Genomic DNA, 24,313 nt, shown 5'->3' with positions numbered 1-24,313 from the left:
CCCGCTGTGTTATTGCAGAGCCTTCGCTCACGGGCGGTTTAAAGTATCGGTTTGTATCGTTTCGGTACAATACGATACGATAAGTCTATGAAAGCGGAATTGAGATCCCCTCAGTTTCTGGTTTTGGCTCAAATCCGTAGGTACTCAAACCTGTAAATAGATAGTTGAATTCGCATTTGCATTCGTATTCATTTAAGGGTATCTCTATTGGATTAAGATTCAAATAATTACTTATTGGATCGAACAATAATATCAGAATAAAGTATTCAACATTTTTTTTTCTTTAATTCGAAAATCAGAAATTATTAGTTAAAATAAAGTATTAAATATTTTTCTTTAAAAGAATGACTTTTAATTGCATTTCAAAACGAGTAATCGAAAATTGGAAATCAGATATAAAAAATAAATGGTAATTACTAATCAATAAGATAGTTTATCAGATCGGATAATTATTATTATCGGCCAATAAAGTTTGGTGTTTGAATTCGGATGTCTTCTCTAAATTTCTGCTGGATTCAAATGGTTTTGCAAATTGAATTCGAATATTGGTGTATTATGGCCAAATCTTTTAAGATTACATGTCTTTAAACATCGTCTGCATGGATCAGTCAGTGCCAAATTTTAGATTCTGATCTAACGGACTGCAACACTCTAAAGTTCTAAACCACGTGGCTCATGAAGCAAGTGCAGAAGATTGAACAGTCCCATGATGATCATGAAACAACGACAAAAACAAAAACAAAAAACAAAAAGTGGGGTCCTTGTGAAGATTGAACGGTTCATATCAATATGTTGTCACAGAGTGTCTGGCTAACTACCACCTGCTATGGATCCTACAAGATTGTTGATTACATTATATACCCGAGGAAATCATGCACTGAAACTTGCCCACTCACACTCACACCACTCCGTCGAGCGAGGAGCGAGGCGCGAGCATGGCTTTTTCCGTCTACCGTCGTCCTCTCATTTCTTTCTCAGAAACCCATCCCAGCCCTTCAATTTTCACACCCCGGAGGCTCTCAATCTCTGTCCCGACAAAGGTTTGGAAGGTCTCTCCTGTTAAATCTCTTAATGCAAAACATGAACTCCCCTGTGTTGTGTCTGAGAAGCCAAGATGGGTAAAGGTTCTTGACACTGCAGCAAGTCTTTATCCAGTCTACGTGACCGTTGGAGGCATCGTTGCTTGTGTGAAACCTACTGCTTTTTCATGGCTTGTAGAGAGAGCCCCTGCTTCCTACAGCTTCTCTCTTGGGTTCATTATGCTGGCAATGGGTCTCACCCTGAAGCTGAAGGACCTTTTCGGTTTGTTCATCCAGAGGCCCTTTTCAGTAAGTCTCCAACCACAAGCGACTCTATTTGGGTATTTTCTGGCTGGGATTCTTTCTGATTTTGATTGAATCTCTGTTGTAATTCATGTATAAATCCTTGAATTGCAGTTAGGTTGAATTCCTTTTGTGGGTTCAGAAATGGGTTTGATATAATTTGTTCTTTCATCAGTTTATTGTGACTTGTGTGGTGAAGAGTTGATGTATATTTTTTGGGAATCGAAAGACCGAATTGTCCAGTTTGAGATATTCGTCTATCTTATCTCATGATCTGTATTTACCAAATTCCTAATGGCATGAAAGTGGTTTTCCTTATTATTATTATTATTTTTAATAGGTGTGATGGCATGAAACAGTAAAAGTTGTTTTCTGTATCCTACTATTAATAGCTTTAGGATGAACTTGATTTCCTAACAACCAAAGCAATCACACCACTAATATATACTTAATTTGACAATGTTCCCATGTCCATGGAGATATGAAAGCCGTCTTCATTAGCAATGAAGAAAAACATTACAAAGAATTCCTGTAACCTAATAACCTCTATTACTAAATGTTTAGATGGAAAACTAAATAGATACAATTAATATATTACCCTATACAAGCCCTAAGGGGGTTACTGGGCGGGATTTCAAAACAGAGATTCAAATCTGACTTCAAATCTATGGAGTTATAATTTATAAAATTAAGTGTTTGGTTGTGGAATGAAATATGTGAATTCATCCTAAAAATTTATTTGATCGACATGATTTTTGTGAATGTACAATTGTATAGCTTTTTTGAAATCTCTGGATTTCACCCCCCCAAATCACGATTCACCTTTTACACTAAAACGTGACTGAAGATTTTTACCTTGATAATCGGAGATTTGAAATCTCTAGATTCATGTAACCAAACAGGCCCTAAAATAGTTCCTCATGATGAAGCCCTTTGAAGGCAACCTACGATTCAAAACCGCAGAATACAAGACATCAACACTCAAAATTCCATGTTTTATATTCAATTTAATCATTGAATAATTATAGAACGGAACTCAAAGTTATTCTTTGTAATAAAATTCCAGAGTACTTTTGACGGTATCACAGTACTATAGCCTGCTATAGCAATTAAGTGCCAAACTCATGTGCTGCCTGTTATAATATTAAGACATGTATGGAATGTTTACAATTATTACAATGACGATATCATTAATCTTTGTTGGTGAGTCAGTCTGTTTCTTTGGAGATCAAGGAGGCATTTCTGTCTTATGAAAGCTTCCTTACATGCTAACATTTTCTAGCTCACAAAGTTGTGGTTTATTCCTTGGTTAGATACTAGTCGGATGTGCTGCTCAGTACACAATAATGCCATCATTGGGAATGATTATAAGTAAATCCCTTGGGCTTCCTCCTTCTATTTCAGTGGGCTTGATTTTGCTTGCTTGCTGCCCTGGAGGTACTGCATCCAATGTGGTAAGATTTGTAACTTTTATTTCCACATCCCTATATTTTTTCCTTGATTAATGATTTATAAAATATAGCTCTTAGAATTTACAAGAATGTGAAGTGCCAAATGTCCATTTGCTTTTGGAAAATGCTGCATATTTTAATTGGATCAAATGACTATTCATTTGAAGCCAAGAATACGATGTCCACTTTCCATCTGGTATCTTGGTTTCTCTGTGGACATGAGAAGACATATGGCGATCCCCCAAAAAAAAAAGAAGGAGAAGTGTGGAAATGACATGAGCTTCTACTGATAAGATGAAATACTTAAAAGACTTGCTTGATTCATGAAGGAAATTGAGGAGAGTGATGGTAGTTGCAAAAATTGATGGAGGCTCTGCCACACACCCCAAAAAAAAGGGGGGGGGGAATTGTAATGAAAGTAGCTTCACCCTTGTGACAGTATCAATTTCTAAGTATTGGCAGCCAAGACAGAGAAAATGAAAGCTTAAGGAAGGAGGACTGCCTAGAGAATCAACAGACTTGATAGTTGATAGGCAGCAGTCCCCTCCTTACGTTGATATACCTGTATGTGAGACCAGGAGTACAAAACAGTAGGACTTCCTCCTTGCAGTAAAAATAAAGAGAAAATGGTTACCTAATCTAACAGGGAAAGTATCTTGTTAGGAAAGTAAACAACATTGTCTATCTAGAGAAGGAAACAAAATATTGCAAGAATAAAATCCCCATCCTAAGACTTCTCCCCATGATGGGTTATCCTGCTTACTATGGTACATACAAACTGTACTCCTGACGGTAAACTTAACTCTCTTCTTTAAGTTGGAGCATTCAAGTCATCCATGGCCAGCTTATAAAAGAACTTTACAGAAGGCAGGCCCAATCAGAGGCATGGTAAAGACATCACCAAGTTGATCAGCAGAAAAAACAAATGGTGCAACAATCAGCTTGTTCATGATGACATTACATACAAAATGACAATTAACTTCAATGTGCTTGGTTTTCTCATGAAGCACCTGATTACAGCTGCCTGGTTCTCGCATATCATCTTTTTTGGGGAGTGACCAGCAAAGTGGTCAAGGTACCAACTAGACATTCATGTGCTACAGACTACAGTGGCGCCTAGTGTCCAATGTTGCCTTGTTGCCTAGCTGGTATCGCATTAGTTTTTATCACCCCTTGGGATGCCTATGTGCCATACAGCTATGATGAGTGGAGTACCAACTCTTGGAGCAACGATTTCAACGATATTGTTAGAAAACAAGCTTTAAACAATCAAAATAGCAGTTGAATATGAACAGATAAAAGAGAGAAGAAGAAGAAGAAGAGAAGAGAGATGAAGAACCAGTAGAAAATACCTGTGATTCTTAGCTAAAGAGTCTAGAATCACATAGCACTTTTATTTATAGCTTCTAATGAATCTAATACAACTTGAGAGACAAGTAATTGTCCTCTAGAAGAAGGAAACAAAATATTACAGCTTTAGTAACTTCCTGATTCCTAAAATAAAAAGTTCTGAAAATAGAAATTATCACCAAAATAGAAACTATGCTTTCTAAAAACTCCCAAAACTTATGTAGCAAGATTCCCACATTAGAAATAGAAAATATAATCAAAACAATAGCATAATACTGTTCACGTGAACAGTAAAACTCCCAAATTTACGTATACTTCAACACTCCCCCTCAAGCTGGAGCATACAATCTCCCATGCCCAGCTTGCAACAGATAGACTGAAAACTTGGTCTGAATAGAGCTTTGGTGAACAAATCAGCTAGTTGGTCAGTAGAGCTCACAAAAGGAGTTGCTATAAGCTTCTTCTTCACTGCATCATGCATAAAGTGACAATCTACCTCTATATGCTTCGTTCTTTCATGGAACACTGGATTACTAGCAATGTAAGTGGCTGCCTGATTATCACAAAACATTTTCATAGGGGCAGAAACTGGAAATCCTATTTCCTCTAACAATGAACGAAGCCATATCAATTCAGCAGCGGTGTGAGCCATAGCCCTATACTCAGCTTCAGCACTAGATTGAGCAATGGTGGACTGTTTCTTACTCTTCCAAGTCACAAGATTTCCACCAAGAAAAGTACAATAACCTGTGGTTGACCGGTGATCAATGACGGATCCAGCCCAATCTGCATTAGAAAAGGCAACCAAGTCCATACTCTGATTTGGTCGATAGATGAACCCTTTTTCGGGCGCACTCTTAAGGTACCGAAGCACTCTTATCGCTGCATCCCAATGAGCCTTCCTAGGAGACTGCATAAACTGACTCAACACACAAACAGAATAAGAAATATCAGGACGAGTAACAGTAAGATAAATAAGACTCCTGTAACGATGGACATCATCTAACAAATCACCATCATCACGTCCTAACTTCAACTGAGGATCCATGGGAATGTCACTAGGTTTAGAAGCAAGCATGCCAATCTCAGTCAAAAGATCTAACACATACTTTCTTTGTGACAAACTTACTCCTTTTTTACTGCGGATCACTTCAATCCCTAAGAAATATTGTACATCACCTAAATCTTTGGTTTGGAAAGATTTTTGTAAGTGTGCCTTAACTGTATGGATTGCATCAACATCATTGCCTGAAAGGACAATATCATCAACATAAACTGCCATAATGACAACACAATCACCCTGTCGTCTAACAAACATAGAGTGATCAGAATAACACTGTACAAAACCAAAAGACTCCATAGTCTTGCTAAATTTCTCAAACCAAGCCCGTGGAGACTGTTTGAGTCCATAAATCACTTTATGAAGCCTGCAAACATGACCATTGTCCTCCCCCTGAGCAACATACCCCGGGGGTTGCTCCATGTAAACTTCTTTATGAAGATCACCATATAAGAATGCATTTTTTATGTCAAGCTGAAAAAGAGTCCAATCATAATTCACAGCCAAAGATATCAAGACACGAACAGAATTAAGTCTTGCCACAGGAGAAAAAGTCTCAAAATAATCTACACCATATATTTGTGTATAGCCCTTAGCCATCAAGCGGGCTTTAAGCCTTTCAACCGTACCATCAGAATGGTACTTAATAGTATACACCCACCGACAGCGGACCACATATTTCCCAGGAGGTAAGTTGACTAAAGACCATGTATGACGAGAATGTAAAGCATCCATTTCCACATCCATAGCGGCTTTCCAGCAAGGAATTTTAAGAGCTTCGGTATGATGGGTTGGAACGGCAGACATAGACAAAGCAAGGCAACGAAAGCTAGGAGGGAGATGAGAGGTAGAAACAAAATTGGAAACAGAATAAACAATGTTAGAGTGTAAAGTGCAAGTACGAGTACCTTTCCTTAAAGCATTTGGTAAGTCATCTGAAGGCATAATGGGATCTCCACTAGAAGAACCCGCCGGTGGAGAGGATGAAGAAGGAAAATCTTTAGGGCCAGCTTCAGGCTCCACTAAAGGAGAGCCGCTAATATTTGTAGGAGGAACTCTACTATCCACAATATGTTCTGGCAACTTATGTCTTCGCTGATAAGCCTGTAGAGGAACATTGCTAGTGGAAGGAACTAAAGAGGGAATAGGAGGAGTATCATCCAAAACACAGTTTTCAACAGACACAGATTGACTTAGATAATAAGGAGTGTCTTCAAAAAAGGTCACATCCGCACTTGTAAATTGTTTGCGAAGAACCGGATCATAACAGCGAAAACCTTTTTGAGTGCGTGAGTACCCAAGAAAAATACACTTAATAGAACGGGGGGAAAGTTTATCCAAAGGATGTGGTATGTGAACAAAACACACACAACCAAAATTTTTGGGTGGAACTGAAAACGGTTCTCTATTGGGAAAAACAATTGAAAAAGGAGATTTTTCAGAAAGCAAAGGCATAGGCATGCGGTTAATTAAATGACCAGCAGTCAAAATTGCATCACACCAGTAACTCTTTGGAACATTCATCTGAATCAAAATAGCGCGTACAACCTCCAGGAGGTGACGATTTTTGCGTTCAACCACTCCATTTTGTTGGGGAGTGAATGAACAACTGGTTTGATGAATCATTCCAAGAGAATCACACAAGTTAGATATATCATGTTGCACATATTCTAAAGCATTATCAGACCGAAAAATTTTAATAGGAAGAGAAAATTGAGTCCGAATTTCATGAATAAAACTTTTAAATGTAGTTAAGAACTCTGTCCGATCCTTTAAAAGATACAACCATGTAAGACGGGAGAAATCGTTCACAAAAGTAACAAAATATCGAAAACCATACCTATTACTAATTCTACAAGGGCTCCAAATATCGGAATGAACAAGAGAAAATAAGGACTCACTACGAGAGATAGAGCGTGGAGGATAGGTGGCACGATGATGCTTCCCAAACTCACACGCTTCACAATTTAATCTAGACACTGATTTAAAAGAAGGAAATAAATTTTTAATCTAGGTAAAGACAGATGGCCTAAACGATAGTGCCACTGGAGAGCATCTACACAATCATCAGAAAGAGCCGCAATAGGGGTTGCATAGTCCACATAGTAGAGTCCGTTCCTTTCACACCCTCCACCAATCGTCTTCCTTGTGTGAAGGTCCTGGAAAACACAATAAGTGGGAGTAAAAGTCACAGAGCATTTTAGTGCTTTAGTTAATTGACTAATAGATAATAAGTTAAACGGAAAGTTAGCAACATGAAGTACGGATGATAAAGTAAGAGAAGGTGTAGGAGGAACACTTCCAGAGCCTAGAATAGGTGTGGAAGTCCCATTAGCTATGACAACAGAATTTTTAGTGGTAGATTTAGAAAAAAAGCTAAAAAGTGATGACTTACTAGTCATATGGGAAGAGGCCCCTGAATCGATGATCCAAGGGGTGGGAGTAGAAGTGAGAAGTGTTGTGTTACCTACATAAGAAAGTGTGGCAACAGAAGTACTAGTGGATGTGGAAGCGCCAGTTTCAATATTTTGCAATCGGCGAAGGATTTGGCTTACATCATCTCTTAGAGTCTTAGACAAGTCCCCTGAAGAAGATCTAGAACCACTATCGCTGTTTGCTACAGTATCAGTACCACCATCAGAAACGGCATGATTGGCAAGGTGCTTGGCCCACTCTGGTTTTCCATCTTTGGCCCAACAAGCTTCCACTAAGTGCCATGTTTTACCGCAATGAGTACAAAGTCGAGATGTCTTATCAGACAGTTGAACACCACGACCTCTAGAAGACCTACTAACTCCCCCTTGAACCACGACCACATCCCCTTCCATAAAAGGTAGTGAAGGCTGAATTTTCTCCTTTAGAATTTTTAGAGAACTCCCTTCAGGCAAGGCAATACGTTGAACTCTAGAATATGCTTCACTAAGATTAGGGACATGCTCATTAGCAAGAAGATGTCCTTTGATAGATTTCAGTTCAGGGTTCAATCCTACAAGAAACTTAGACACAAAAAATTCATTCCGTTGGGCCTTAAGCTTCTCTATATCAATGGTGAGAGGTTGAAAGACATTCAACTCCTCCATCATGCCTTTAAAGGAGTTGTAATAATCCTGCAGAGACTTGTTAGCTTGCTGAAATTGAAATAGTTTTTCATAAATACTAAAAATCCGAGTCATATTTTTAGCTTGGGAATAAGTCTCTTGCAAATCATCCCATATTCCCTTTGCAGTCTTATGGAACATAACATTCGCTGCAATATCAGGTTCCATACTATTCCACTTCCAAATTTTGATGATTGCATCATCTTGGATCCAACTAAAATAAGATTTGTCAGTCTCATCAGGAGGTTCATCCTCAATGAACTTAAGCTTACCTTTTGCAAGTATGTACACCCGAACCGCTTGTGACCACAACAAGTAATTAGAACTACCTTTGAGCTTGATAGATGTAATTTGAACGTTTACATGATCTCCTTGAGATCCTTTTGATTCAGCCGTACTCATGATTGAGTCACGTGTAAGTGAAGACATTAAACTGAGGTAGATATCACTCAAATCAATTTTCCAAAACTTGAAGTAGAAATAACACAAAAAAAATTCTGCAACCTTAGGACAGAATAGGAGAAAAAAAATAGGTAACAAAGGTATTTAAGTTCTGGAACGTGTAAGAGTAAGGTAATAGGTAGAGAAGATCAGTTCACATGAATATCTGATCTAATAGTCCATAATATACAGCATTAGGTGGCTGCACACCAAGGAAACAGAAGAAAGAAAAAAAGAATTTCAGAAGAGAATATTGAGAACAACACTATTTTGATTCAAAAAAGTCTGATGACATGTTAGAAAACAAGCTTTAAACAATCAAAATAGCAGTTGAACTTGAACAGAGAAAAGAGAGAAGAAGAAGAAGAAAAGAGAGATGAAGAACCAGTAGAAAAGACCTGTGATTCTTAGTTAAAGAGTCTAGAATCACAGAGCACTTTTATTTATAGCTTCTAATGAATCTAATACAACTTGAGAGACAAGTAATTATCCTCTAGAAGAAGGAAACAAAATATTACAGCTTTAGTAATTTCCTGACTCCTAAAATAGAAAGTTCTGAAAATAGAAACTACCACCAAAATAGAAATTATGCTTTCTAAAAACTCCCAAAACTTATGTAGGAAGACTCCCACATTAAAAATAGAAAATATAATAAAAACAATAGCATAATAATGTTCACGTGAATAGTAACGTGAACAGTAAAACTCCCAAATTTACGTATACTTCAACAGTAAAAAAGGGATACTCTTAACGTTTACTTTGGAATATTTTAAAAGATTATCTCTTGTTGTCTGTGTACTAATATCATTGGCTATGAATCTAGACTGGCTTTTCTATCAGATGGACATCAGAAATATATTTTCCCATGGTGTCCTACAGGAGGGGGAGGGTCTCTATGGAGCAAACTTGTGATTATGTTATTCGCTGGGGGGGGGGGGGCAAACATCTCTATGGAGCAAACTTGTGATTTTTTTGTAAAGCTTGCATCCTTTACCTATGGAGCAAACTTGTGATTGGGAAGATTTTTTTGTAAAGCTTGCATCCTTTACAATGTTTTTGGATAACATTGGGAAAATGCAAGCTTTACAAAAAAAATCTTCTGGTTAAATGCCACCTAGAGCATTGATTGACAAATTCAGCTCCATTTTCCCAATGTTATCCAGAGTCCGGAGCCAAGGCTTAGGGATGATTGTCCTTCTTGTCTATGTGGATGGTATTGTGATATCTAAAAATGATGCATGATGCATCCAGAACTGCAGTAAGTAAAGTCATACTTTCACAGGCAGTTTCAGTTGGAAGACTTGGGGACTCTCAAGTATTTTTTGGCATTGAATTGTATGGAGTAAGACAAGAATCTATCATAAAGGAAAGTATGTATGAGTCCTTTTGACTGAAAAATGTAAACTTAAACCCAAGGCAGTTGATACTCATATGCATCTACATCTTTGTGACATCAACACCCATATAGGAGACCTGATGTGAAGCTTATCCATCTCACTATAACTTGACTAGACATTGTGTTTATTGTTGGTGTTGCAAGAAGGCTTATGCAATCACTGATGAAGGTTCACTGTGAAGCAGCTTATAGTGTCTTGAAATAGCTATCAGGCGCTCCAGGAAAAGCGTTGATTTATCATCAGCATTATGGTTTTTATTTGGTATATTTTTCTAATAATGACTGGGCTGTTTTTGATGCTGCTACCACAGGGTACTGCATGCTTATTGGTGGTAATTTAGTCACCTAGAGAAGCTATAAGTAAATAATTATGGCTAGGTTCAGCTCCAGGGCTGAACATGGGATTTATGGCTCAAACTGCAGCTGAATTGATATGTGTTGAAGTATACGTAAATTTGGGAGTTTTACTGTTCACGTTATTGTTCGCATGAACAGTAAAAACAGCTTTTACTGTTCACGTGAACAGTATTATGCTATTGTTTTGATTATATTTTCTATTTCTAATGTGGGAATCTTGCTACATAAGTTTTGGGAGTTTTTAGAAAGCATAGTTTATATTTTGGTGGTAGTTTCTATTTTCAGAACTTTCTATTTTAGGAGTCAGGAAATTACTAAAGCTGTAATATTTTGTTTCCTTATTCTAGAGGATAATTACTTGTCTCTCAAGTTGTATTAGATTCATTAGAAGCTATAAATAAAAGTGCTCTGTGATTCTAGACTCTTTAGCTAAGAATCACAGGTCTTTTCTACTGGTTCTTCATCTCTCTTCTCTTCTTCTTCTTCTCTCTTTTCTCTGTTCAAGTTCAACTGCTATTTTGATTGTTTAAAGCTTGTTTTCTAACATGGCATCAGACTTTTTTGAATCAAAATAGTGTTGTTCTCAATATTCTCTTCTGAAATTCTTTTTTTCTTTATTCTGTTTCCTTGGTGTGCAGCCACCTAATGCTGTATATTATGGACTATTAGATCAGATATTCATGTGAACTGATCTTCTCTACCTATTACCTTACTCTTACACGTTCCAGAACTTGAATACCTTTGTTACCTTTTTTTTTTTTCCTATTCTGTCCTAAGGTTGCAGAATTTTTTTTGTGTTCTTTCTACTTCAAGTTTTGGAAAATTGATTTGAGTGATATCTACCTCAGTTTAATGTCTTCACTTACACGTGACTCAATCATGAGTACGGCTGAATCAAAAGGATCTCAAGGAGATCATGTAAACGTTCAAATTACATCTATCAAGCTCAAAGGTAGTTCTAATTACTTGTTGTGGTCACAAGCGGTTCGGGTGTACATACTTGCAAAAGGTAAGCTTAAGTTCATTGAGGATGAACCTCATGGTGAGACTGACAAATCTTATTTTAGTTGGATCCAAGATGATGCAATCATCAAAATTTGGAAGTGGAATAGTATGGAACCTGATATTGCAGCGAATGTTATATTCCATAAGACTGCAAAGGGAATATGGGATGATTTGCAAGAGACTTATTCCCAAGCTAAAAATATGACTCGGATTTTTAGTATTTATGAAAAACTATTTCAATTTCAGCAAGCTAACAAGTCTCTGCAGGATTATTACAACTCCTTTAAAGGCATGATGGAGGAGTTGAATGTCTTTCAACCTCTCACCACTGATATAGAGAAGCTTAAGGCCCAACGGAATGAATTTTTTGTGTCTAAGTTTCTTGTAGGATTGAACCCTGAACTGAAATCTGTCAAAGGACATCTTCTTGCTAGTGAGCATGTCCCTAATCTTAGTGAAGCATATTATAGACTTCAACGTATTGCCTTGCTTGAAGGAGTTCTCTAAAAAAAATTCTAAAGGAGAAAATTCAGCCTTCACTACCTCTTATGGAAGGGGACGTGGTCATGGTTCAGGGGGAGTTAGTAGGTCTTCTGGAGGTCGTGGTGTTCAACTGTCTGATAAGACATCTCGACTTTGTACTCATTGCGGTAAAACAGGGCACTTAGTGGAAGCTTGTTGGGCCAAAGATGGAAAACCAGAGTGGGCCGAGCCCTTGCCAATCATGCCGTTTCTGATGGTGGTACGGATACTGTAGCAAACAACGATAGTGGTTCTGGATCTACTTTAGGGGACTTGTCTAAGACTCTAAGAGATGATGTAAGCCAAATCCTTCGCCGATTGCAAAATATTGAAACTGGCGCTTCCACATCCACTAGTACTTCTGCTGCCACACTTTCTCATGCAGGTAACACAGCACTTCTCACTTCTACTCCCACCCATTGGATCATCGATTCAGGGACCTCTTCCCATATGACTAGTAAGTCATCACTTTTTAGCTCTTTTTCTAAATCTACCACTAAAAATTCTGTTGTCATAGCTAATGGGACTTCCACACCTATTCTAGGCTCTGGAAGTGTTTCTCCTACACCTTCTCTTACTTTATCATCCGTATTTCATGTTGCTAACTTTCCTTTTAACTTATTATCTGTTAGTCAATTAACTAAAGCACTAAAATGCTCTGTGACTTTTACTCCCACTTATTGTGTTTTCCAGGACCTTCACACGAGGAAGACGATTGGTGGAGGGTGTGAAAGGAACGGACTCTACTATGTGGACTATGCAACCCCTATTGCGGCTCTTTCTGATGATTGTGTAGATGCTCTCCAGTGGCACTATCGTTTAGGCCATCTGTCTTTACCTAGATTAAAAATTTTATTTCCTTCTTTTAAATCAGTGTCTAGATTAAATTGTGAAGCGTGTGAGTTAGGGAAGCATCATCGTGCCACCTATCCTCCACGCTCTATCTCTCGTAGTGAGTCCTTATTTTCTCTTGTTCATTCCGATATTTGGGGCCCTTGTAGAATTAGTAATAGGCATGGTTTTCGATATTTTGTTACTTTTGTGAACGATTTCTCCCGTCTTACATGGTTGTATCTTTTAAAGGATCGGACAGAGTTCTTAACTACATTTAAAAGTTTTATTCATTAAATTCGGACTCAATTTTCTCTTCCTATTAAAATTTTTCGGTCTGATAATGCTTTAGAATATGTGCAACATGATATATCTAACTTGTGTGATTCTCTTGGAATGATTCATCAAACCAGTTGTTCATTCACTCCCCAACAAAATGGAGTGGCTGAACGCAAAAATCGTCACCTCTTGGAGGTTACACGCTCTATTTTGATTCAGATGAATGCTCCAAAGAGTTACTGGTGTGATGCAATTTTGACTGCTGGTCATTTAATTAACCGCATGCCTATGCCTTTGCTTTCTGAAAAATCTCCTTTTTCAATTGTTTTTCCCAATAGATAACCGTTTTCATTTCCACCCAAAATTTTTGGTTGTGTGTGTTTTGTTCACATACCACGTCCTTTGGATAAACTTTTCCCCCGTTCTATTAAGTGTATTTTTCTTGGTTACTCACGAACTCAAAAAGGTTTTCGTTGTTATGATCCGGTTCCTCGCAAACAATTTACAAGTGCGGATGTGACCTTTTTTGAAGACACTCCTTATTATCTTAGTCCATCTGTGTTTGTTGAAAACTGTGCTTTGGATGATACTCCTCCTATTCCCTCTTTAGTTCCTTCCACTAGCAATGTTCCTTTACAGGTTTATTAGCGAAGACATAAGTTGCTAGAACATATTGTGGATAGTAGAGTTCCTCTTAACAATATTAGCGGCTCTCCTTTAGTGGAGCCTGAAGCTGGCCGTATGGATGTTCCTTATTCATCCTCTCCACCGGCGGATTCTTCTAATGGAGATCCCCCTCCGCTTTCAGATGACTTACCAATTGCTTTAAGGAAAGGTACTCATACTGGCACTTTACACTCTAACATTGTTTATCCTGTTTCCAATTTTGTTTCTACCTCTCATCTCCCTCCTAGCTTTCGTTGCCTTGCTTTGTCTATGTCTGCCGTTCATATTCCAACCCATCATACCGAAGCTCTTAAAATTCATGGCTGAAAAGCCGCTATGGATGTGGAAATGGATGCTTTACATTCTCGTCATACATGGTCTTTAGTCAACTTACCTCCTGGGAAAGATGTGGTCCACTGTCGGTGGGTGTATACTATTAAGTACCATTCTGATGGTACGGTTGACAGGCTTAAGACCCACTTTGTGGCTAAGGGTTATACACAAACATATGGTGTAGATTATTTTGAAACTTTTTCTCCTGTGGCAAGACTTAATTCTGTCCGTGTCTTGATATCTTTGGCTGTGAATTATGATTGGACTCTTTTTCAGCTTGACATAAAAAAATGCATTCTTATATGGTGATCTTCATGAAGAAGTTTACGTGGAGCAACCTCCAGGGTATGTTGCTCAGGGGGAGGACAGTGTTCGTGTTTGCAGGCTTCATAAAGTGATTTATGGACTCAAACAGTCTCCACGGGCTTGGTTTGGGAAATTTAGCAAGACTGTGGAGTCTTTTGGTTTTGTACAGTGTTATTCTGATCACTCTATGTTTGTTAGATGGCAGGGTGATTGTGTTGTCATTATGGCAGTTTATGTTGATGATATTGTTCTTTCAGGCAATGATGTTGATGCAATCCATACAGTTAAGGCACACTTACAAAAATCTTTCCAAACCAAAGATTTAGGTGATCTACAATATTTATTGGGGATTGAAGTGATCCACAGTAAACAAGGAGTAAGTTTGTCACAAAGAAAGTATGTGTTAAGATCTTTTGCCTGAGATTGGCATGCTTGCTTCTAAACCTAGCGACATTCCCATGGATCCTCAGTTGAAGGTAGGACGTGATGATGGTGACTTGTTAGATGATGTCCATCGTTACAGGAGTCTTATTGGGAAACTTATTTATCTTACTGTTACTCGTCCTGATATTTCTTATTCTGTTGGTTTGTTGAGTCAGTTTATGCAGTCTCCTAGGAAGGCTCATTGGGACGCAGCGATGAGAGTGCTTCGGTACCTCAACAGTGCGCCCGGAAAAGGGCTCATCTATCGACCAAATCGGAGTATGGACTTGGTTGCCTTTTCTGATGCAGATTGGGCTGGATCCGTCATTGATCGCCGGTCAACCACAGGTTATTGTACTTTTCTTGGTGGAAATCTTGTGACTTGGAAGAGTAAGAAACAATCCACCATTGCTCGATCTAGTGTTGAAGCTGAGTATAGGGCTATGGCCCACACCGCTGCTGAATTGATGTGGCTTCGTTCATTGTTAGAGGAAATAGGATTTCTAGTTTCTACCCCTATGAAAATGTTTTGTGATAATCAGGCAGCCATTTACATTGCTAGTAATCCAGTGTTCCATGAGAGAACGAAGCATATAGAGGTAGATTGTCACTTTGTGCGTGATGCAGTGAAGAAGAAGCTTATAACAACTCCTTTTGTGAGCTCTACTGACCAACTAACTGATTTGTTCACCAAAGCTCTGTTCAGACCAAGTTTTCAGTCTATCTGTTGCAAGCTGGGCATGGGAGATTTGTATGCTCCAACTTAAGGGGGAGTGTTGAAGTATACGTAAATTTGGGAGTTTTACTGTTCACGTGAACAATATTATGCTATTGTTTTTATTATATTTTCTATTTCTAATGTGGGAGTCTTGCTACATAAGTTTTGGGAGTTTTTAGAAAGCATAGTTTCTATTTTGGTGGTAGTTTCTATTTTCAGAACTTTCTATTTTAGGAGTTAGGAAGTTACTAAAGCTGTAATATTTTGTTTTTTTTTTTCTAGAGGACAATTACTTGTCTCTTAAGATTTATTAGATTCATTAGAAGCTATAAATAAAAGTGCTCTGTGATTCTAGACTCTTTAGCTAAAAATCACAGGTCTTTTCTACTGGTTCTTCATCTTTCTTCTTTCTTCTTCTTCTTCTTCTTCTCTCTTTTCTTTGTTCAAGTTCAACTGCTATTTTGATTGTTTAAAGCTTGTTTTCTAACATTTACCAACCAGGTATTGAGACATTCAATAGAGCCATCCTGATTGTACTTGATTGAGTATACCATCGACATTCCACTTTATCTTGAAACTTCAAACTCTAATAACTCTAGATCTAGCCCTTGGAAAGTTATTTCCTTCTGTCAAACATAGCAGCAGGATCTTTGTTCCACTTGATCTCAATCCCAGTCCAGTTGGAACCCTCAGATCCATTGACCTAGAAATCACTAAACCAACCCTGCAGGAGTCAATCTTACCCAAAACTTTCCGAACTTCAGTCATTTCTAGACTCTTGTTTATCAATCCTACCCAAGTCACGGCGCCAAGATACACCTAGAGCACCCTAAAGCATCACTCACAGTGCCATTCAAAATTTCCATTAGCTGGTTCTGTTTCCAAGATCCTGGTTGTTTGCTGCCTTGCTTGGATTGCATTCCAAGGCTGCATCACCTCTGGAAACAAAATTATCAAAACCTTCCATGCTCCACACCATATATAGGACATTTGAGACCTCAGACTCTGAAGTATCTTTTCAATTGTTTGTTTATGTTTAGAAAGATGGGAATGAAGTGATAACAATTTGGGGTATTCGCTTGATCTTATTAGGTATGTTTGCGTTTCTTCTAGTACTCAATGCTCTTTATTTTTTTTTTTTTTTTTTTTTCTTTCGTGTTGGTGGGGTTTTTTTTTTTTGGGGGGGGGGGGGTGGGGTGTTGAAGAAGAGACATGTTTGTTTGTTATGATGACAAAGCTCCTGGGAACAGTTCACTGAAATCTAGCATCTGCTTTGTATATCTTTCTCTTTTAGGTCTTCCTAAAGAAAAATGCAAATCAATTGTACGTATAAAATCTTGAAGATGAGATGCTATTCTTGCTATGTTTTACATTTCTTTTTCTTTTTCTTTGTTGTAGTGTTACAGGTAACATTAATTGCTCAAGGGGATGTTCCACTATCCATTGTAATGACTGTTTGTTCCACACTTGGAGCAGTAGTTCTCACTCCTCTCTTGACCAAGGTTCTAGCAGGGACTTATGTTCCTGTTGATGCCATCAAGCTTTCCATCAGCACCCTGCAGGTGAATTGAATTTTGAGAACTTGTCAATTTTATTCATTATACTTTTTTTCCTAATTGCCCCTACTTCTACAGGTTGTTGTTGCTCCAATTCTGCTAGGTTCTTATATGCAGAGCTCCTTTCCAGCTGCTGTAGATTTTCTTACACCTTTTGCACCACTCGTTGCTGTTTTAGCTTCATCGTTGCTTGCTTGCAGGTCTGTGTTAAAGAAAATTAGCTTCATAATTTTTATGATTATGACTCTTAGTACACTATAGATGATTTTTTTGGGGATTGCTCTTCCTCAGTGTATTTTCAGAAAATGTTGTTCACCTCAAATCAACCGTACTGACTGCTTCTTGGCCCTCGGATCTGTCTCCACTGCTTTACATTCAAGAAATACTATCTGGAGAGTTCGGTGTTGTAATATTTTCTGTGCTGCTACTGCATTTTGGAGGCTTCTGTGTGGGGTAAGATATACCTTTTTCTTTCCATGATTTGAACCGTTAATACCAGCTTTGTGATTTACATTTGAGTCATGGCACAGTACAGGACTCACCACAGGTAAAACTAGAGCTCTTGATTTTGCACAAGTGATGATTGATGACCCTGAATTTAATTAGAAAGATTTGAGACTGTTTATCTGAAATATGAAGTCATAGTTTATCTCCGATTTGTGGAAGTGTTAATTATACAGTCTCATGTAGTCTGCTATGAAGCTCATTCATTGCTTGCTTATTATAGCGTCCTTGCACTCTCTAGAGTTGCTTCATTGAGCTCCTGAGTAAAGTGCACACTACACCCATTCACTTCATATATCGGATGGAGAAGGATCAGCAATGTTACACTGGAAACCGTAAGTTTCCACTTTCCTTGACTGTGGCCCTCATCCATTATCCTTTGTCTCTGTTGGAAAAATATGCATGGAGTTTCACTCCTGCAAGCAAAAGGGAAGAACTGCTGGAAGTGGACAAGCTTTAGGACTCAAGGTAGATCCCCATATGGCATTGCAACCTTGTTGAAAGATTCTTGCACTGTTGCTGCTCAATTGGGCTACTTGTAGCTGTTGAAGTTTCACCTATATTGACAATAGGAAAAAAAAGAGTAGTTTATGCACACTTCACCTTCTATAATTGCCTTAAATTAAATTTGTGAGTAGGAGGGCTGTACCCCTTCAATTTATATTTGGGTCTCTGTCCTATCAAAAAATGTAAATCATTTGGAAGAGAAAACAAAAGGAGAAAAAAAAATGTTGATATTTTTGGAAGGTTACCCTTATAAACTAGCCTAGTGAGTGCTCAATTTGTTGCACATATCCAAATGGTATCTGTTGGTATCATGGTTGAGGAATGCTATTGCTAAATGCTAATCCCCCATACATGTCATCAACACGACAAAGGTAATCTCTCATAATTAGTTAATTACTATAGAATTCCGCCTCTGGAACACAAAACGCGAACTGCTGTGTCTGTTCCTCTTCCTGTGGATCCTGTATAATTGACAATACCAAGTTCTGATCTCCAAGTTGTGGAAATTTTATCTCATTCCCCACCCATGGCTTTTATGTGCATTACTTAGGATTGATCCTGATAAACCATGTTAAATTTGTGTTAAAGGATCTGCTTACCCAACCCTATTTCGTTAGGATAATGCTAAATTGATGTCACCTGATAAACCATGTGCATGCTCAACAAAGAAAATCAGAACTTTGGTCTCTACATTCCTCATCGCCTGGTTCTGTTTAACTGATAGTTTCTAACTCTCTGTCATTGGAACTTTATTGCCGTCTCCCCACTCTATGGCTCTGTTGTGCACAATCTATGCATCACATCTCAATGAACCTGGTGTATGCTCATGAAAGAAAATCTTGTAAACTTAAATGTGCACTCATGGTGATGATAAGTAATGCTGCTTTGATATGATATGAATTTAATCCGTGAAGAATTTACAGTTCTTTGTTTTCAACTTTTAAGGTTTTAGACTATTGGTTAATTGCTGGGTTCATAATATAAAGTAACAATTTAATCATGTATTTCATGCTGCAGATATATTTTGGCATATATTTGTGGGTTTAAAGAATCGCAACGTCGAGCAATTTCAATTGAGGTGTGTACAGCTAACATTAAGCTTGGCCTGGTTTGTGACTCATTTGACACAGATCATGTCAATTTCCATTCAAGAACACAGTGAGAAGAGCATCTGAAATATGACATTTACTTCAATATCTTTTAGTTTCCTAGAAAATTATTGTATACATTACCAGTGGTCGCTAGTGTGAACAATGAATATTGGTCTGAGGTTGATTTTATTTTTATTGTTACACACTTGTACTCAGGTTGGCATGCAGAATTCGTCATTGGGTGTAGTCCTCGCCACCTCTCATTTCACCTCTCCACTGGTTGCTTTGCCTGCTGCAATGTCAGCTGTGATTATGAACATGATGGGTAGCAGTCTGGGATTAATTTGGAGATATATTGATCCTCCTGATTCCAGAATAGTACCTAAAGTTTAGAAGGTGTGAAGGAAGTTTTGCAGTTCTTTCTTAAACTCACCATCTTCATCTTGGCCAAATAAATCATCTTCTCTGCAATTGTTTTCTCATTGGTGCTCTTATTCAACTTTTGAGTGATATGTGATGGAGGGAATTGTAAGTTTGTGTACAAGCAAAACAATTTGGTTTCTCTCTCCAGCTTCAGGCTGCTCTGCAACATTAGGTAGCTGTGGCAATTTCAAATCTGCCAATTTAACCTTAATAAATCAGAAAGTGAGATATTACATGACACAATATGATTAAATAAGAATCTGGGCTACCTCTCTTTCTCACTCTCTCGTCAGATAAGAAAATTAATGCTCTGATTGAAGTAGGGAAGATACAAATCAGAAACCAAATAAAGGAGGAAACAAGATCTCTGAGTACCAGAGAAGGTTGTATGGGTTACAATATTCCTCACTCACCAACCCGTCCATGAGCACCACCCCATAAAATTGATGTTTATGGCTAACAATAAATATACGCTCCGCCAATGATTATGGTGTGCTCACCTGTGAGCAAGCTGGGAGATTCAAAGACAAAGATTGTATAGCAGAGGGAAGAGGTGAATGAGTTGGATATGTGCGTCCATCAAACCCAAATCAATTTACATTTCTTACAATATATCTAGTAACCATCTTGGGATGTGATTCAAGAATATAACAGGTGAAAACTCATATTTAATGTGTGTACAGCAGACCCACAATTAAACCAATCGTGAAAGCAACTCAACCCAATCCAACTGACTGACTGTCATAGGGGTGTCATTGTGTCATCGGGTCGGGCTAGCCTAAGGCCCTAAACCCTAGGGACCGAAAATCCCAAACCCAAACCCTACCCAATCCTGTCAATATTTGGGAATTTTGAACCCAAATCCTACCCGAGTAGCCATTGTTTTGATCTGGAAAACCTGAGTGACATAAATAAAGGAGATTTGAATTGTTGATCTCTTATCTTAATTATGAAATGTTCGTTTTAACCAGCTAAGCTCATCGATTGAAATTGTTACTTAGATACTTGGTTAAATAATTATTCAAATTTAATTTTTATATAATTGTAATTTGATTGAATTAACGTAGCGTCAGCTAAGGCCGGGTTGAATGGGCTCGAGCGCTAAACCTGAGCCCTAACTGACCCTACCGGGGTCAATTACTTTGTAATCCAAACCTGTACTTTTAAGTTAAAAATATAAAGCCAAGTTTTGCGAAATTGCTTGAGTCATGCTCATTAATTGAGATTTCAGACCGTCAGATTCAAAATCTCGGTCGAAATTAAATCTCGACCATAGAATTTCAATGGTCCAGGCCAAAATTTTGAGCTGACGGCTCATAGTGTATGGCTTGACGGTCTTGCGCATTAAGTAAAGTCCTAGATTTTAGGTGGGGGCTGGACCAATTAAGACCAGACATGAGACACCCCTATCGATGGAGACCTTTAGTATTCTTTATTCTTTGAGGGGAGAGTTTAACTCAGCGGACTTCCACATCAGCCTGAGCGAAGTGAGAATTGAGAAGTCAGTGAAAGCTGAAACTACCATTACTACACACAGTTACCTCGTGTATGAAGAAGGAAATGACGTACGGGGCAGGGCCCACCATCTGATAGAGAGCACGGAAGAGAGGAGGAATGGCGGAGTGGCTCTTGACTCGTGTATAGCGAGTAGAGTAGTAACGCAAACTAATGGGTAGTAGGTGAGTCAATAAGTAGGCGTTAGTGTAGGAAATCCGTATTTTCTCTGTCTCTTTTAAGGAGTTCTCGCTTTTCCCCTGAAAGCGGACACGAAGGTTGCATGAATGAATCATGAATGAAAGAAGAGAAACCGAAGAGTCATTTGAAATGTGCACGTGCCCTATTTGAAATAACTCCCCCCTCCCCTCGTCGTTTGTTTTCACCTCTTGATGATCACCGCTGGTCCACTTCGTTCATATCTAGGCTTTCGCCATCGCCGCTACCGCATCAGTTAACTTTCACTTTCACCCTCTCTCTCTCTCTCTCTCTCTCTGTCTCTCGACCTCCATTTCTGTGAGTGCTCCCCTTCGCAGTGCCCTGAGTTGGTGTTTTGCTTGCTTCTTGTTTCCAAGTAAGTCGTCTACTCTCTCTCTCTTTGCATGTTTATGGTTTCCTTTCTCTCGCATGCAGAAATTCGTACATAATATTGGTATCTGAGAACCGAGCTCGAATTTCTTTCAGAAACCTTTTAGTTCCTTAGTTCATGATCTGCTGTTGTTGCTACAGTTCTATAACTCTGTAATTTGAGAGTAAAGTTGACTATCCTGCGATGCATGCTCTCTCTCTCTCTCTTGATAGATACCCATAAACTAAATTTCTCTCTCATTGTTCTGATAGAATCCCATAAATATAATTTCGCTCATTTTCTCCGAGATAAAGAAAGCCAAGCTCGAGCTCAATCCGCGGCAGAGCACAGCCCTGCGCATGGAGGGCAATAAGAGCACACACATTAGCATTATGGCCCTATGGAGTTGGATTTCTCATTTCGTTCTGTACAGCGTTTCAGGACTACTTAGTAAATTAAACTGTAGCAAACACCCAGTAGCAACCACATCATTCCACCAAGGCCTTTTTTGTCATTGGATCTTGCATTACTCATCAATAAAAGGTGATTAGATTATTTAGGTTTTTCATTCATTCTGATCAGTTCCTATTGGTAACAAATTAAATACATAAAATTTGCATATTAACACCTTAATTAAGGGACTTCATTGACTGAAATCCCTAGCATTTTCATGAGTTTTTTTTCCCTTCTCCCTAATCAACTTTGTTGAGCCTCAGGCAATACATGAATAATCATCTCACATTTGATTACCGGATGACATTTATTTTAGGAACATGCCTCAGAGCAGTTATTTGTTTAGGGAATACCTCACTGACAAAGCCCAACGTAATACAACAAGAACAGATGTTCCAGGATCTAAAGCCATTGCTACTTTGCAAAACGCTTACTGTTTGAAGCAAGGGTCATTCCCCACAGATAGGTAAACATTTCTTATAGATCTCTTACTTGTTTTAACTATTCATTGATGTTTGTAATCTCATATCAATTTTATCTACACAGCCCAAGCATAATGCCACCCAAATCATCCTACAGTTCCTCAAAGGCACAGCTTACCATTTTCTATCAAGGGAGGGTTTATGTTTATGACAATGTTCCTGCTGATAAGGTACTTGATAATTTTCATCTCCTACTTCCAGCGTTAAAGAGTAATTCATGTCCTGTGTTTCAGTGTTGTGGTTTAGTCCTATTTCATCCATCCATATGTCTTAAAACTATCTTCTTCTTCTTTTGGTATTTATTACTTAGCTGGGAAGCTGATAGTTTACATTGCAGGCCAAGGAAATTCTGCTTCTTGCTAGAGAAAGCTCTGTGTCAAATTCAGCAACAGAAATGCAGAGCATGCATTTGACAACACCATCCGTTCCTAATTCCAGTTTATTATCGATTTGCAAGCTTGAAGGAGGTAATGTTTCTTGTTCTGTTTTTGTTGAATTTCTTTCCAAAAAAAAAAAACCAGAGACCACACAGAATGCATGACTGAACTACATACCTCCTAAAAAAATTCACTCCCCAAACACCCAAACAAAAGGCAACTACCCAGATTTATATAAAAGTATCTGCTATCCTATAGAATGATTGATTTATTATTATTGTTGTTCTTTTTGGCTGGGGGGAGGGGTGGGGGGTTGAACGCTACCTAATTGCACAACTTGCATGGTGGCCATGGTCATATACTGAACCGTCTCAAGGTTCCATGAAATTGTATTTTTACATGGGAGTTTAGGGGTTAACACTAGGTTTTTCATGGTAGTTTTGTGTCTAAGCATGGTCAGTGTACTAAGCACACCCATATCTCATGCCTACAACCCTTGACCTATACAGCTTCAAATTCTATGAACATTGAATAAAGCCTTATAAGTAATGATTGTTCTTCAGTAACATATACTAGTTGCAAATTCTGGTTGCAGGTATTGATGTTGCAAGAAAGCATTCTCTTATGCGTTTCCTTGACAAACGTCGGGCAAGGTACGTTAAAAAGCCAAAGTTGCAACTAAATTGAATAAGCAATGCTAGCTAAGCAATGGACTCTTGTATTCTTGGTATATTTAGGTAAACTTAGTTGATTGCATCTTGAATTGGTTCTTTTTTCATCGAACATCTTTAATTGATTCACTACAATAGGGAATCATAATGAAATTTTAAAGTGATTCTCTTTGGGTTATCAATTTGTAGGTTGACAAACAAGTCTACTTGTGGCTTTCCCATTATAAAGCAAGAGAATGGTAACCCCACATCTGATGATTGCATGGTCGACAGTGAAATAATTTCTCCAGCAACTTCCCTTCACATTTAGAATGCCTCTTTTTCCTATTCACCTGATCATAGTGGTTGGTTAAGTTGTTTTTCTGCTTTGGTTAGTCGTGGGATGCTAATTTCAACATTACTAATTGGTTGTCACTTGTGTGTGATCATGACTTGCTAAGATCAAGGAATCTTTTTACCTTTTGGAATAGATCAATATGGTGACTAATGTGTATTCATTTCCGATGTCAAAGCTATAGATTCTGTTTGGATAGGTGGATTGATGTTATGAAACATAAAAATCAACTAGGAAACATCTTTTTGCAAAGATAGCATGAGTGAGAGTGTGTGCATGAGAGAGATTCACAGAT

The 24,313-nt window shown here is 38.2% G+C and overlaps 2 protein-coding genes across 2 annotated transcripts; both read left to right on the top strand.

Moving 5' to 3' along the window:
* The first annotated feature begins 849 nt into the window (after positions 1-849).
* LOC149021252 (putative sodium/metabolite cotransporter BASS2, chloroplastic) lies at positions 850-20,135 on the top strand. Its single transcript, XM_089149511.1, has 7 exons — positions 850-1,328; positions 2,636-2,776; positions 16,965-17,120; positions 17,193-17,314; positions 17,406-17,567; positions 19,143-19,203; positions 19,433-20,135. Exons 1-7 carry the CDS (start codon positions 936-938, stop codon positions 19,607-19,609), a joined length of 1,212 nt encoding a protein of 403 aa, XP_089005637.1. The 5' UTR covers positions 850-935; the 3' UTR covers positions 19,610-20,135.
* Positions 20,136-21,617: 1,482 nt separating this feature from the next.
* Positions 21,618-24,261, top strand: LOC149021251 (protein TIFY 3-like). The gene is made up of 6 exons (XM_089149508.1): positions 21,618-21,707; positions 22,471-22,620; positions 22,701-22,806; positions 22,974-23,103; positions 23,609-23,666; positions 23,874-24,261. Exons 2-6 carry the CDS (start codon positions 22,475-22,477, stop codon positions 23,992-23,994), a joined length of 561 nt encoding a protein of 186 aa, XP_089005634.1. The 5' UTR covers positions 21,618-21,707; positions 22,471-22,474; the 3' UTR covers positions 23,995-24,261.
* The last annotated feature ends 52 nt before the right edge of the window (positions 24,262-24,313 follow it).

This window comes from Hakea prostrata, chromosome 3, assembly GCF_041222555.1.
Source record: "Hakea prostrata isolate BN-2017 chromosome 3, UWA_Hpros_2, whole genome shotgun sequence".
NCBI classification, from domain to species: Eukaryota; Viridiplantae; Streptophyta; class Magnoliopsida; order Proteales; family Proteaceae; genus Hakea; species Hakea prostrata.
The sequence above is the reverse complement of the archived record's forward strand: the minus strand, read 5'-3'. Positions and strand labels throughout refer to the sequence as shown.

Excerpts from the sequence above, each read along its gene's own strand:
- LOC149021251 (XM_089149508.1), top strand. The coding sequence starts at position 22,475 with ATGCCTCAGAGCAGTTATTTGTTTAGGGAATACCTCACTGACAAAGCC. Across the intron at positions 22,807-22,973 it reads ACAATGTTCCTGCTGATAAG|GCCAAGGAAATTCTGCTTCT; the intron begins GTACTTGATAAT and ends TTTACATTGCAG. Across the intron at positions 23,104-23,608 it reads GATTTGCAAGCTTGAAGGAG|GTATTGATGTTGCAAGAAAG; the intron begins GTAATGTTTCTT and ends TTCTGGTTGCAG.
- LOC149021252 (XM_089149511.1), top strand. The coding sequence starts at position 936 with ATGGCTTTTTCCGTCTACCGTCGTCCTCTCATTTCTTTCTCAGAAACC. Across the intron at positions 1,329-2,635 it reads TCATCCAGAGGCCCTTTTCA|ATACTAGTCGGATGTGCTGC; the intron begins GTAAGTCTCCAA and ends TTCCTTGGTTAG. Across the intron at positions 17,121-17,192 it reads TTTCCATCAGCACCCTGCAG|GTTGTTGTTGCTCCAATTCT; the intron begins GTGAATTGAATT and ends CTACTTCTACAG.